The 14,850-nt window shown below is 34.8% G+C and overlaps 2 protein-coding genes across 2 annotated transcripts in view; one reads left to right on the forward strand and one right to left on the reverse strand.

Annotated features, from left to right (window-relative positions):
- Positions 1–590, reverse strand: part of LOTGIDRAFT_91483 (hypothetical protein) — a gene marked incomplete at both ends in the record, with an annotated part of 42,817 nt that extends 42,227 nt beyond the window's left edge. Inside the window, one exon of the mRNA XM_009068945.1 lies at positions 476–590. Coding sequence (XP_009067193.1) covers positions 476–590 — 115 coding nt within the window. The remainder of the gene's footprint in view (positions 1–475) is intronic.
- A 4,466-nt stretch (positions 591–5,056) lies between these two features.
- On the forward strand, positions 5,057–14,261 carry LOTGIDRAFT_170317 (hypothetical protein; the record flags this gene model as incomplete). The annotated part of the gene is made up of 5 exons (XM_009068946.1): positions 5,057–5,157; positions 7,958–8,026; positions 8,436–8,510; positions 9,481–9,547; positions 14,199–14,261. 5 exons carry the CDS (start codon positions 5,057–5,059, stop codon positions 14,259–14,261), a joined length of 375 nt encoding a protein of 124 aa, XP_009067194.1.
- Between the last annotated feature and the right edge of the window lie 589 nt (positions 14,262–14,850).

Raw genomic sequence — 14,850 nt, forward strand, 5'->3', positions numbered from 1 at the left:
ATCTTTTAACACAGTCAATTCCACTAAATCCTTCTTTACATCCACCTTGACAGCTACCATTGATATGATCACATGGTGATGTTTCTACTAAACAATTTCTATCTGAACATTTCTTACTACATCCTGATCCATAAACATCAACTTCACATTCTATTTAAAAAACATAGATTATAAAGATGTTAACTACCAGGTGAACAAAGATGTAAGGCTGCATTCCATCGAACATGTTTTATGCCCACTATTATGAAATAAGAATTCTGCTTTTTGTCCTCCCATTTTAGATGAAGACAGACAAATGCATACTGTGTTCAATGATACACCTTAGTTTAATTTGAAATATGAAGAAAAAACAACCCTCCTCAGCATGAAATACTGATTTTCTACAAGGAACACAAAAAATGATTATGATTTTCTGAGACAGATATTGAACATAATATCATTTTGTATTGACATATAATAAAGAAATACAAAATACTTTGATTACAAGTTGTTCCAGTCCATCCATCAGCACATCTACCAGGACATTCACCATTCTCTGAACATCTTTCATTATTTAAACAATGACAGACGTTGGTACAATTTGAACCAAACGTTTCTACAGAACATACTGAAATCAAGTGAAATTAAATTGTAAACATATAGATATAAGTATAGTCAACTCATTAACAACATTATTGTACTTTCACACCAAAAGTCTATTGACTCTTCCCATGGACAAGATTTAAATCGATAGCATTGATATTACTGATAATAAAAATATTTAACTTGGTATTGATATGACATATTTATACTACTGATAATAAAAGTTATAATAATATTTTACTCGTATGATGCTGATATTACAGGCCTTAAACCTCAACTCGTGCTGAATCCTCTAGTAGTCATTTTTTAATCAGAATAATTCTATTATCTTGAAATGCAATACATTGCCACGGACACGTTATTTATTTTTTGTCGTCGAGTTAAGTCTGAATCGTTTAAACTGTTGAAAATTCTAGTGAATAAAATCTTACCATCAATCTCCACTTCACATAAGACTAAATATCTGGCATCTCTATTCATATGAAAATTACTGATATTTACATAACGACCAGTTATAGTCTGACTACACTCTATATTATTTACTGCTGGTGTAGTGTAACGCACAATATTATCTTTATAACATAGTTCTGGTGTTTCATTCTCTCTGTTTACATGTATGGAAAAGCCATTCAATGATTTCAAGGCTGAAAATAAACATTGATATATGCTTGTGGCGTCTTGATGCGTTTACGATTTTTCACATTAGGTAATGGATTGTGATTTTATTTTCTTTATTTGAACTGACGAATCGGTTTAAATCTATTTTGAAATACAAGCATGCAACTTTAGAACTACTAGACAACAGTTAACCTAATTGTGGTTAAGACGAAGTTTCATAAAATAATTATAAAAAGGGATTATGCATAATTTGAGTTATGTCCTCTATTGATTAGTAATCATTCTTACTGTAAGGTAATATTTCTACTCACTCCAGTAAGCTGAAATACAAAATAAAGTTAGAATTAAAATGTTTGTTATTATTATTGTAAAATGATTTGATGAAAAAAGGAAAGAAAGGACAGAGTTTGTCAACGAAACAGATTTACAGTAACTAATTTCCAATTTAAAAATAGGTATTAGTACTGTTCACTCCATACACAGAGTAAATGTTCCAAAGCTGCCTTGTATTACTATGTAATTTTCAGCTCGATTTAGGTCGAAGAGGAACGTTCTCCATTTTTTTTTATGAAACCAGAAAATGAATGCAGGACTGATGAACAGAATATGGTGATTCTTAGAATAATGTTTTTATTAACATTATGATTATATAAATTTTTCTAATGCTAAAAATAACTTGCAGCTCACGTTCGTTTCGATAATAGATGGTAATATGTTTAATAGGATATTCTTCTTGTAGATCTACTCTCCACCATCGTGTAGAATCACCACCAGTATCAGTACATTTGTTAGGTATATTAGTAGTATTATCACCATCTACAGCTAAATCAGAAGTTCTTTTACCATTAGTGTCAACCTGACTTGATGGTTTACCAAGAGCTACATTCTCTATAAAATGTTAACATCATTACAAAAATGTTCAGTCAATATCAGTTGCTATTATTCCTATTATTATTATATTCTTACACTAACATAAGTTAATCAACGGATTTTGAATAGACAACATAATGATGGAAATGAAATGAGATGAAATGCATTAAGGAGCTTCAGCACCAAACGGGCTATATACGGTTTAAATATCATGTCATAAAAACAAAACTAAAACAATATTATAACAAAAAACAATAACACAGAACAAAACAAGAAAATATCACAGAAAAGGTCACTCAATGACTTCATAACACATCAATACAAACAGTACCACAGGTTATTCACCACATGGTGGTATTAAAACCAAACACAATATTAAAAACAAACAATGACTAATAATTTTAAAAAGTTAAAATAAAATTTTATTTGTTTCAAATGGGACAACCTTCTCATATAGAGAATGTTGCGCAAAAAGCTGAAATAAAGATCCAGCACGGTAGTTAGGAGATAGGAAGTTGAAATTTACACAGCAACTAGTTTGAAATCTTAGATTTGCAAAGGCCACAAACCGCGATTCCATATCAGCCTTACTGTGGATGCACTGAGCGTTTTAGTTTTGTCCATGAAAAACCGGAATTTTTTGCACTTTTCCGCAAAAAAAAAAGTGCTCAGAATTCACTTTTATGCACATTGGGGGAGATCTAGAGAAGCACCGAGTCCAAAAAACCGGGTTTCTAAAAATTCTAACCAAAAATGGATTTTGGTACCACAGGTAGCTACTTGTTGAAATTTCCCAATTTTGCCATTTTTCAAAATCCAAACTTTGCAGCTTCACCACGGCCAAACCACTTGAGATAGGAAATTGAAATTTATACAGCAAGAGTTTGAAATCTTAGCTTTGCAATGCCACAAACCGCGATTCCATATCTGCCTCACTTTGGAAGCACTGAGCGTTTTAGTTTTGTCCATGAAAAACCGGAATTTTGGCACTTTTCCGCAAAAAAAAAGTGCTCAGAATTCACTTTTATGCACATTGGGGGAGAGCTAGAGAAGCACTGAGTCCAAAAAACCGGGTTTCATCGATTTCTGAGACCAAAAAAATTCGACCCAAAATGGATTTTGGTACCACAGGTAGCCATAGGGGGAGATCTCCGAGACCAAAAAAATTCGACCCAAAAATGGATTCTGGTACCTGTTAAAATTTGCCAATTTTGCCTTTTTTGAAAATCCAAACTTTGCAGCTTCACCACGGACAAACCACTTGAGATAGGAAGTTGAAATTTACACAGCACCTAGTTTGAAATCTTAGCTTTGTAATGCCGCAAACCGCGATTCCATAGCTGCTCTACCAAGAAAGTTCTGGGCGATTCCGTTTTGCTCATGAAAATCAGGCTTTTTTGGCACTTTTTAGCAAAATAAAAAAGTTCTCAGAATCAAGTTGTATGGGCATTGGAGGACTCCTAGGGAAGCACCGAGTCCAAAAAACCAGGTTACATCGATTTCCAAGACCCAAAAAATTCGACCCAAAAGTGGATTTTGGACCCACAGTTAGCTACCTGTTGAAATTGACCAATTTTGCTTTTTTTCAAAATCCAAATTTTGATGCTTCACCACGGCCAAACCAGTTGAGGTAGGATGCTGAAATTTTGACACAAAATAATTTCAAATGTTAGCTTTGCAATGCCGCAAACCACGATTCTATAGCTGCTCTACCAAGAAAGTTCTGGGCGATTCCGTTTTGCTCATGAAAATCAGGCTTTTTTGGCACTTTTTAGCAAAATAAAAAAGTTCTCAGAATCAAGTTTTATGGGCATTGGGAGACTCCTAGGGAAGCACCGAGTCCAAAAAACCAGGTTACATCGATTTCCAAGACCCAAAAAATTCGACCCAAAAATGGATTTGGACCCACAGGTAGCTACCTGTTGAAATTGACCAATTTTGCCTTTTTTCAAAATGCAAATTTTGATGCTACACCACGGCCAAACCAGTTGAGGTAGGATGTTGAAATTTTGACACAAAATACATTCAAATGTTAGCTTTGCAATGCCGCAAACCGCGATTCCATAGCTGCTCTACCAAGAAAGTTCTGGGCGATTTTGTTTTGCTCATGAAAATCAGGCTTTTTTTGGCACTTTTTCGCAAAATAAAAAAGTTCTCAGAATCAAGTTTTATGGGCATTGGGGGACTCCTAGGGAAGCACCGAGTCCAAAAAACGAGCTTACATCGATTTCCAAGACCCAAAAAATTCGACCAAAAAAATGGATTTTGGACCCACAGGAAGCTACCTGTTAAAATTGACCAATTTTGCCTTTTTTCAAAATCCAAATTTTGATGCTTCACCACGGCCAAACCAGTTGAGGTAGGATGTTGAAATATTGACACCAAAAATTTCAAATGTTAGCTTTGCAATGCCGCAAACCGCGATTCCATAGCTGCTCTACCAAGAAAGTTCTGGGCGATTTTGTTTTGCTCATGAAAATCAGGCTTTTTTGGCACTTTTTCGCAAAATAAAAAAGTTCTCAGAATCAAGTTTTATGGGCATTGGGGGACTCCTAGGGAAGCACCAAGTCCAAAAAACCAGCTTACATCGATTTCCAAGACGCCAAAAATTCGACCCAAAAATGGACTTTGGACCCACAGTTAGCTACCTGTTGAACTTGACCAATTTTGCCTTTTTTCAAAATCCAAATTTTGATGCTTCACCACGGCCAAACCAGTTGAGGTAGGATGTTGAAATTTTGACACAAAATAATTTCAAATGTTAGCTTTGCAATGCCGCAAACCGCAATTCCATAGCTGCTATACCAAGAAAGTTCTGGGCGATTCCGTTTTGCTCATGAAAATCAGGCTTCTTTGGCACTTTTTCGCAAAATAAAAAAGTTCTCAGAATCAAGTTTTATGGGCATTGGGGGACTCCTAGGGAAGCACCGAGTTAAAAAAAACCAGGTTACATCGATTTCCAAGACCCAAAAAATTCGACACAAAAATGGATTTTGGACCCACAGGTAGCTACCTGTTGAAATTGACCAATTTTGCCTTTTTTCAAAATCCAAATTTTGATGCTTCACCACGGCCAAACCAGTTAAGGTAGGATGCTGAAATTTTGACACAAAATACTTTCAATTGTTAGCTTTGCAATGCCGCAAACAGCGATTCCATAGCTGCTCTACCAAGAAAGTTCTGGGCGATTCCGTTTTGCTCATGAAAATCAGGATTTTTTGGCACTTTTTCGCAAAATAAAAAAAGTTCTCAGAATCAAGTTTTATGGGCATTGGTGGACTCCTAGGGAAGCACCGAGTCCAAAAAACGAGGTTACATCGATTTCCAAGACCCAAAAAATTAAACCCAAAAATGGATTTTGGACCCACAGGTAGCTGTTGAAATTGACCAATTTTGCCTTTTTTGAAAATCCAAACTTTGCAGCTTCACCACGGCCAAACCAATTGAGATAGGATGATGAAATGTTCACAGGTATGAGTTTGACATCTTAGCTTTGAAATGCCACGACTCCATATCTACCTGACTTTGGAAGCACTGGGCGTTTTAGTTCTGTCCATGAAAAACCGGAATTTTTGTCACTTTTCCGCAAAAAAAAAAGTGCTCAGCATTCACTTTTATGCACATTGGCGGGAGCTATAGAAGTCCAAATTTTGCAGTTTCACCACGACCAAACCACGACCAAACCACTTGAGATAGGAAGATAAAATTTTCACAGGTATTAGTGTGAAATCTTAGCTTTTCAATGCCACAAACCGCGATTCCATATCTGTCTTACTTTGGAAGCACTGAGCGTTTTAGTTTTGTCCATGAAAAACCGGATTCGTTGGCACTTTTCCGCAAAAAAAAAAATGCTCAGAATTCACTTTTATGCACATTGGGGGAGAGCTAGAGAAGCACCGAGTCCAAAAAACAGGGTTACATTGATTTCCGAGACCAAAAAAATTCGACCCAAAAATGGATTTTGGTGCCACAGGTAAGTACCTGTTGAAATTTGCCAATTTTGCCTTTTTTGAAAATCCAAATTTTGCAGCTTCATCACGGCCAACCACTTGAGATAGGATGATGAAATTTTTACAGGTACTAGCTTTGCAACGCCACAAACCGCGATTCCATATCTGCCTTACTTTGGAAGCACGGGGCGTTTTAGTTTTATTGTCCATGAAAAACCGGCATTTTTGGCACTTTTACACAAAAAAAGTGCTCAGAATTTACTTTTATGCACATTGGGGGAGAGATAGAGAAGCACTTCTTGTGCACCAATATGCAGATTGCATATAGCTAGTTTGAAAACTTACAGATTTTGATTTGATTTCTTGTGTTTTTTTTAGTCCTTGGGGTCTATTTAGTAGGAAAAGATCAAAACATGAGCCAAAAGTTTGTATTTGGAAAAGTTGTCTATAGGCGATATTTGCCTCTATGGCCAATTTGCATTAAAATGTAAAAATTTATTTTCTGTTCTATGGCAGATATTTGAGTTCTGTTTTTTCTAACAAGTCCAGATAGTTCATGTGAATATTGATGCAAAATTTCAGCATTGTAGCTTTGTAAGTTTTCACACAAAAAAACAATTTATTTGTCTTTGAGCACTTACTATGCTCCACTGTGCAGACTGCAAATAGCTAGTAAGAAAACTTACAGATTTCAATTTGATTTCTTGTTTTTTTTAAGTCCTTGAGGTCTAATTAGTAGGAAAAGATCAAAAGTCGAGTCAAAAAGGTGTATTTGACAAAGTTGACTATAGGCCATATTTGCCTCTATGGCCAATATGCATAAATTTTTTCAGAAGTTATTTTCTTGTTATTTTGTGTTCTTGTTCATCACTGAACCGACTGCAAATACCTAATTTGGATACATACTGATTTTGATTTGGTTCTGAATTTTTTTAATTCCTATTGGTCTTATAATATTATATGGCTCTTTGTCTTCTGATTTTAATTTGGTCCCATGGGTCTAATTGTGTGTACAAGTGCACATTTTATGCAAAATTGTGTTATTTGGAAATATTTTGTCTTTTTTGAATTTTGTGGTATATTTCTAGGAATAACGCCCATAGTTCGTTTATTAGAGCATTTTTTTTTATAGTTTTAACTTGTAGATATCGTTAATGTGGATGTTCTCTAGAAACTTTAATAAGTGGCTATCATAGTTTAGAATTCTATATTCTTATTTGCAAGGTTCCCTTGTTTTTTTTTAAATAACTGGTTTTTGAATTTAATTTTAACTGATTTAAAATGCATCTTTTGTCTTTATAATAGGCTTGAAAAAAAACAGCAGGTTTCGGACTATATAAATTACAGAATAGTAATCAAGACAATAGATTTTAATCACAACAGTGATAGTAAGTGAAATTCACTCCTAACTAGTGACTAGTCGCTCAGTCAATTTGTTTCGTTTATAGCAACCGGTAAGTCGACTTTTTGAAATTCTCTAAAATTTAAGATACATTTTAAAAAATGCCCTCATCCTCCCTATTTGCCATAAGAAAGAAAATATCTAAGTTACATGTAAGACTCAAAGCAAAAAATCCATAGCAAATTTGTGTTGAGATACGGGACTTTGGGGAAAAGCTTGGCTCTGAACTAGGAATGAAAATAAGAAATATGAGTGAAAAAAGGCGGAATTCTATGGAATCGAAACTAAGGCCTGCCCGAGCTTGCCCCATTATTAAACTACTTTTATACATTTAATAAAAAAGGAAAATGACTCCAAATAGTTTCAAGGTCAAGTTTCTTTATATGTCGAAACGTTTCATGAAATTTTAACCAGTGTAATTTTTAAGTTAAAATGCCTTCACAATGACCTAAAATTGCTTCGAACAGGGGATATTATCAAAGACCATGCGTAATTATTCAATGTAATATTATTGTGTTTTGTCATTTCGTTTCAGGTCAGGGTGCTCAATAGTGGTTTTTACTTTTGAGTTAATACACCATGGTTGGATACCATTCCTGTTTAGGTTAGTATATCATAGTTGTAGATTATCAGGGTATAAAGTTGTGCTCTTTACATGCAAATAAATCGTACGTGTATAATTGCTTGCATGGAAATTGGCATAATGACTTATCAAGCGTGTTTGAGTTCGTCTGATGATTGTGACCCTTGATACAGCAGATATTATGAGACAATTCGGTACAAACTATATGACCTGAGAATGTTACTAGATACCCGGAAGTGACAACAGCCAAATCTTTCAATTTGTTTAGTTTATTGGACTAAAGTTTAAATTATGATTCTGAAAAGTGTTACATATAGATTTTAAATGAGCTTGGTCAGAAAAGTAAAAATAAATAATTATAACATCGTAAAACACAAAGTTTATTTTTATTTCTATTCTTTTTTTACTATGGCGTTTTCTTACATTTCAGTGTTTCGAGTATAGAAGCTCGTCTTCAGCTACGGACAACATGGTTAGATATGGTGTGCAACCTAGGTTTTTGGAGGTAGTTCACACGGAGCAAAATTCTCGCGTTTTTGGGTTGGGCTCACGTGTAGTTTAGTTGTGGCAGCCTGTGGGCTACCTTGTTAGGGCCACCTAGGTTGTACTTGGCTAAGCTGTCATATCATGTCCACCCAGCCTCTCTTGAAACAAATGGAGGTAAGTTAAGAGAATTTTCATTTCATAATTGTCAGACACTGTCTTGTTCACTTTTACCTAGTTGATTTAGAAAAGGTGTTGAGTTTACTTTATATATTACCCTTGATTCAGTAGTCTAATATAGTAAATCCCACTTTCTCCAGCCAATATGATCAACAAAAGTCGTGTTTCAAATGGTTTAGCTATTCAAATCTATACATAATCATTTTGTGCACAATTGTTCAAAGACTTTAATTGGTTGAGAATTGATTTATATCATAGAATACTGACTTGAAGGATCAAGGGTAAGATAAGAAAAGCTCATTCACCTTTATTTGATCAAGATAGGCATAATCAGAAAAATTAAGTTAATTATGGGGAGTAATTTTCCCTCGACAGCAGTGAATCAGGATTAATTGTTTCTCTTCTTAAAACATAGACCAAGTATGGGAATCAGTTCTTGATTATAATGAAAATGGCAATGTAGAAACATCAAAATTTTTCTGGGTCGGCTCTGTCAAAACTAGGTAGAAATGAACAAGTTTCAGACTAATACCTAATAACAAAAACTCGCGCACTATATACACTACAATACGGTCATGATGTTGAGAGGATTTGAATAAGCGAATCCATAGAAATAAATGCAACAAAATATGTAAAAGCAGACTGGCAATATTGATTGGATAACCTCTAGTGAAAAATTTTCAAAACTTTGTCGATAACATGCACCCATAAGTCGTCCAACCTATTTCAGGGTGGAAAATTTTATATTATACACGCAAATATACAGTTTATATTTTGTGATGAAATGAATAACATAAAAAAAATTATTTTAGGTGTATACAAATAGAGTTTCATTATATAAGAATAAAGTGCTTATGGTGTGGCATGGAAGCTCCTCGTGTAAGTTTCACATTATCATATTTTACCAATTCTGCATGTTCTGGCATATTATGCATAAAGTCTAATGGTTCAAATATTACCAGGAGCCTTGGTGGCTCAGTGTGCTACTGGTTTTGCGTCTGAAAGATAACTCGACATTTGGACGTCGAAAAAACAAGACTAATACTACGGTCTTGGCATTATTAACTTCGTTGCACAGCTACTCAATCAGATGCAGAATAGATAAACGTAATACTCCTTTTAACTGATTTTAATTTCAAATTTGACTGACAAACATATTTTGATAATAGGGGATGCAACCTTGATGGGCGTAACACAAAAGAGTTCGATATCTCTCTTACTGACATCGAGTCATTATTGTGAGGTTAATGTTGGTCGTTCCCATTCCAGTCAACCTAATCATGAATTTCAAGCGGTTGGGACACGGATCAGTTGGTTAAAAGATCATAAGTGAACCTATGTTGTTAAAATGGTTGTTTGTTCTTAACAGCACATTACCTTATCCAAATGTCCCCTTTTCCAATCTGCTACTGATTTTGACAACTCGATATCCTTTGAAGAGTTGACTATTTTAGACACCTCTGAATTAAGAGTGGGTGATATTACATTCTTATTACATATTTCTGTATACAATTTTAAAACATTTAATCCAAAATCTAAATCCAATTTATGTTTATCAACCAAACATTTGGCTGCTTTTGTGTTTTTTATACAGTTCAAAATCAAAATAATTAATTCATATAATAATAATTAAATTAGAAGAGAATTACCAGCAGAATTCCAATGATTGACCGATATGAAAAGTCCAAACTGTATATACATAGAAATTTGTGATTGGTTAAGACTCTTAATTATATGCAATAGGAACAAAATGATATGATTAAGAATACACCATAATTCATAAGAAACACCAATTAATTAAATAGTTTGCTTAATTTGACACTAAAAAAATAAAGAAATCCATCTTTAATCTGTGACTTTAAGTTCCATACCAAGTTGCAAAGTGTGATCAGGGTGATAACTCAGTGTGAAAGGGAAGTGTGAAATTCCTCACCATTGTCTATCTGTCTGCCAATCAATTCGGACAGTTGCTGCTTATAATTTAATGCTCAAACAGATGCTGATTTTTATAGTTGAAATAGTTACTGACTTTTTAAGTTCTTGAAAAAATAATTGTCCTTAATATTCAAATCAGTCCAGTCCAAGACTTAAACAAGGCCCCGTTTTGTTGAAGCATTGCTGATGAAATTTGCTGCTGTGTTTGGGATCGCTCGTTGATTGTACGTTTTGGTACGTTACTATTTTGGTTTGATTCAATTTCAGATTAGAAAGGGTAAATCGTCTGGTAATTTACCTACCCACTATAGCACTGCCACAATAGGAGTGTTCTGGGGTCATGGCCTGTATGATTCTACAGATCCTCCTATTCACAGATGAAGAACAGATGAAGCGGCGCGCGCCAACAGATGAAGGACAGATGAAGAACAGATGAAGAACAGATGAAGAGGAACAGATGAAGAAGTAGGGCGATTACTCCGCCCATTTTTGGTAAGTTGATCTTGAAATTTTTTAGACAGACAGCTGCTCATTTAATTTGAGTTTTGGAATCCTGGCGTCATTTGCTTTCCATCTAACAAATAATACTAAATGGGTTCTAATTTGTATTGGAATGGAGATGCCCTAGTTTCTCCACCCACTTTATTCAACATTCCGAGGACAAACCGTAGCTCCACCAGCAACAAATCATATTTGACATACAATTCGTACAAATGAAAAGGTATCCGCAATTCCTTAAACCATTTTTGTAGGAACATCTCAAGTTTTAAACATTTTGAGGACTGTACTTCATTCATTAAATGACCAAGGACCAGTTGTCAAGATCTTCTCTAACCTGAGTTCTTACTCTTGTAAAAAATAGTTTTGAATTTGTGTATTTTCACATGGATCCATATCGAGATTGCTGATGGTATCTGGTTTTCACAAAATCTGGAAGGTTTAATTGATTGTTTTGATGACTTGTATAGAAGTTTCGATTGCCGCTTGAAAGGCAGGGCGTGTTTACTACTTTCATAACATCAGATGGTCCTTTTCGTGTGAGTCCACTGCTCCCGATTTTGTCATGATATATATTTGGTTAACGAAATTGTTTTGCCTGTACAGATTTTTATTTCTTGTAATTTCTCTATGACTTAACCAAACTCACACTTCTCGAATTTTGATGCATGATGCTTGCCTTTTAAATGCAGCCTTTTAGTTGTAAATCTGATTTCTGTCACTAACAGTTTCTTTGTTAACTGTTATCTGCGGTGGCTCAGTGTATTAGACGCTTTCTTGCTAATCTGAAATCCAGGGTTTGTTGGATTGAACAATTAACAGAGGCCCTCTGTGCTACAGACTATCGCGTTAAATATCCCTCAAAAGTAAGAAATCGATAATGAGTTTCATATTAATATTTCATTTTATGAATAAATATGATTTGCTATTATTTCTTTTGGTTATATAAGAATTGTAGTGACAATAAAGGGAAAGGTAGGGGATGAAGGTTCTTGATTCCTTGGACAGGTTTGAAGTTCTTAATTTCTTGGACAGGTTTGAGGTTCGATCGAAGTAATTGAACATATACGACCTCTAATCAAGTCGTTGCGATGAATATGATCGGCGTGGTTGAAATAAGCAGCGCAGTTGGGTAGAAAGGGGGGTGGGGGGGGGGGGCTGGAACTGCCCCCTTCAGCCTCGACAGTAATTGCCCTGATTGAGTCAGTCTAAAGCCTATTTGTTCCTATGTTTTGTACTCTGTGAGGCTGGCCCAGCCACTGCAGCTACTGGTTGGTTAATCTGCTAAAACCTTGACATTGTTTATGACTTTGTTTATGACTTGCTTCATGCAGTTTTGCATAAAATGTAAAGAATAATTAAATGAAATTTGGGAAACATTTTTATACCTAAATATATCATGCATTTTTTTTTAATTTGAAAGTGAAAGTCAAACGAACAGGAAAGTTGACAGTTATCATGAACTAGATATAGCCTAATTATAAGTAGCTAGTAATGACCTCTTTCCATTCAAAACTAATGTAGTTGACGAGAAAGTGTTCTCCAGAGCCAAAACTAAAATAAGTAGCAAAATTAGACTCCTATCAAACTCTTTGCATGGTCAGTTGAAAAATCATGAAAGATGGAGGGGCAATATTCATTCGTTGTCATTCCTAAATTTGTGCACAGCGGAATTTTTATACGCCCACACGTCCGTTCGTCCGTCCACAATTGCTCGTAAACACTCTCCTATACACAATTCTTAACTGATTTCGACGAAACTTGGTATGGTTGTTTGTAATCACCCAAGGATGAATCATATTGAAAATCAGAAAAATCGAAAAAAATTTAGTATGAGTTATTGCCCTTGTTCTTGAAACACTCGTAAACACTCTAAAAGGTGCAATTCATGACAGATTTTGATGAAACTTGGTGTGAGTGTTTGTTATCACGCAAAGATGAACCCTTTTTAAAATCAGAAATATCGAAAACTAATTAGTATGTGTTATTTCCCTTGTTCTTGAAAACGCGTTCAAGTTTAGCTTGTAAACCCTCTAGAAGACACAATTCTAGATGGATTTTGACGAAACTTGGTGTGAGTGTTTGTAATCACCCAAGGATAAAGCCTATTGAAAATCAGAAAAATAAAAAAAAATATTTAGTTTTTTAAAGATTGAACACGTTTTCTAGAACAATAACTCATACTCATATGTTAAGGGAGATAATTATTCTTCTGTTTGGGAGGCTCATTCAGTCTTTTCTATTTGAAATAAATATACAACTTTTTTGGAATTAGCTGTTTTATTTTTCTCTCTTCGGGTAAATTATCGCTTTTATTTTACTTAATTCTATATCAGAATGTTTATTAACTATCCATATTCATGCTCAAAATAGGAATAGGTGTTGACAGTTCTTGTCATGTGAAAACGTAGTCAATTTATGGAGTGTAGAATTGGGTCCTTTTCGTATGACGTAGGCTAAAGGAAGGCCCAGTAAATGTTATTTTCCTCCTCATGAATTATATTGAATACGAATGTCAGAATAAGTAGAGGGAGTCAATCTGGATGTTATGCCCTGCAAATTTCGGCTTTCTGTGCAGCATACATTGAATGCTAGGAAATGAGCAAAATTTGGTTGATGCTATTATGGCTATGTAGGCTAACTGTGGGTGTTTTTGATCTATATTTTGCCCTCTTTCGGGAATAATGCCCATGGCAAAGTCTAATTCCTTAACTAAGAAGGCATAGGCCCTATTCAGTTTTGTTTTTCTGACATGTAGAGATAGTCAATGTGGATGTTACTTGCATATTTCGATTTGATGCTATTTTGAAATGGTCCTCTGTTATAACCTAGACTAGGCTACTTAAAATCTTTGAACATGGATGACAAATTATTTTGCGCATTACAATGTCACAGATAACGAGATATCTCGCAAAAGCACCTCGTGTTCCACAAGAGTTCTGAGTAATACCATACTCCAAAACATTCATATATGTTTTGTTACGAGCCTAAAAGAATTTGCAGATGTAAGAGGGTTGTCTCCCTTTCCGTCATGGCGTCCAGTAACAAACGAAAATTCAATTTGGATGAAAAAGAGGTAAGAAATATATGTTTGTAGACTCTGGATCGTAGTAAGGAGAAGAGTGTGACTCAACGCAACGATGCATCCAATCAAAAGTGATCAAGAATATAAATAAAGTTGGTACCGTAGTGCAAAATATTTCGTTGTTAGCGGCTTTAATGAAGAGATTTAAATGCCTAATAATCCGATTGAATGGAAATGGGAGAAAGTCGACAATAAGCCTGTATGGTTGTGAGTTAGATAACCTGAATGAAGACAGCTCTGCTCTGGAAATTTTCAATGAGTTTATGTGTGAAGTGCTTTGGCAGAAAATTATGTTTTTGCACATGCAACATTCACACCAGAAAACTATTTCGATTGGTAGCCTATAGTATGTAAGCCAAAAATTTAGATGGATTGGGGATTAAAACACCTTATTCCCTAGTCTATATTATACCTCATGAGTCATGATGGATATACTTATATACCATGCAAACCAGTTCAACTATAATGAAGAAGATGTAGGCATTGATAGACTGTTTAAAATTTGACCTGTTGTTGACATTCTGAATAAGAAATTAAAATCAGCTTACACACCATCACAGGATATTGCGATTGATGAATCACACATAAAGTTTTATGTTAGACTTTGATTCAAACAATACAATTAATCTAAGTCTGCAAGATTTGGTATAAAGTTTTTAAATTG

This window comes from Lottia gigantea (genome assembly GCF_000327385.1).
Source record: "Lottia gigantea unplaced genomic scaffold LOTGIsca_96, whole genome shotgun sequence".
Taxonomy (NCBI): Eukaryota; Metazoa; Mollusca; class Gastropoda; family Lottiidae; genus Lottia; species Lottia gigantea.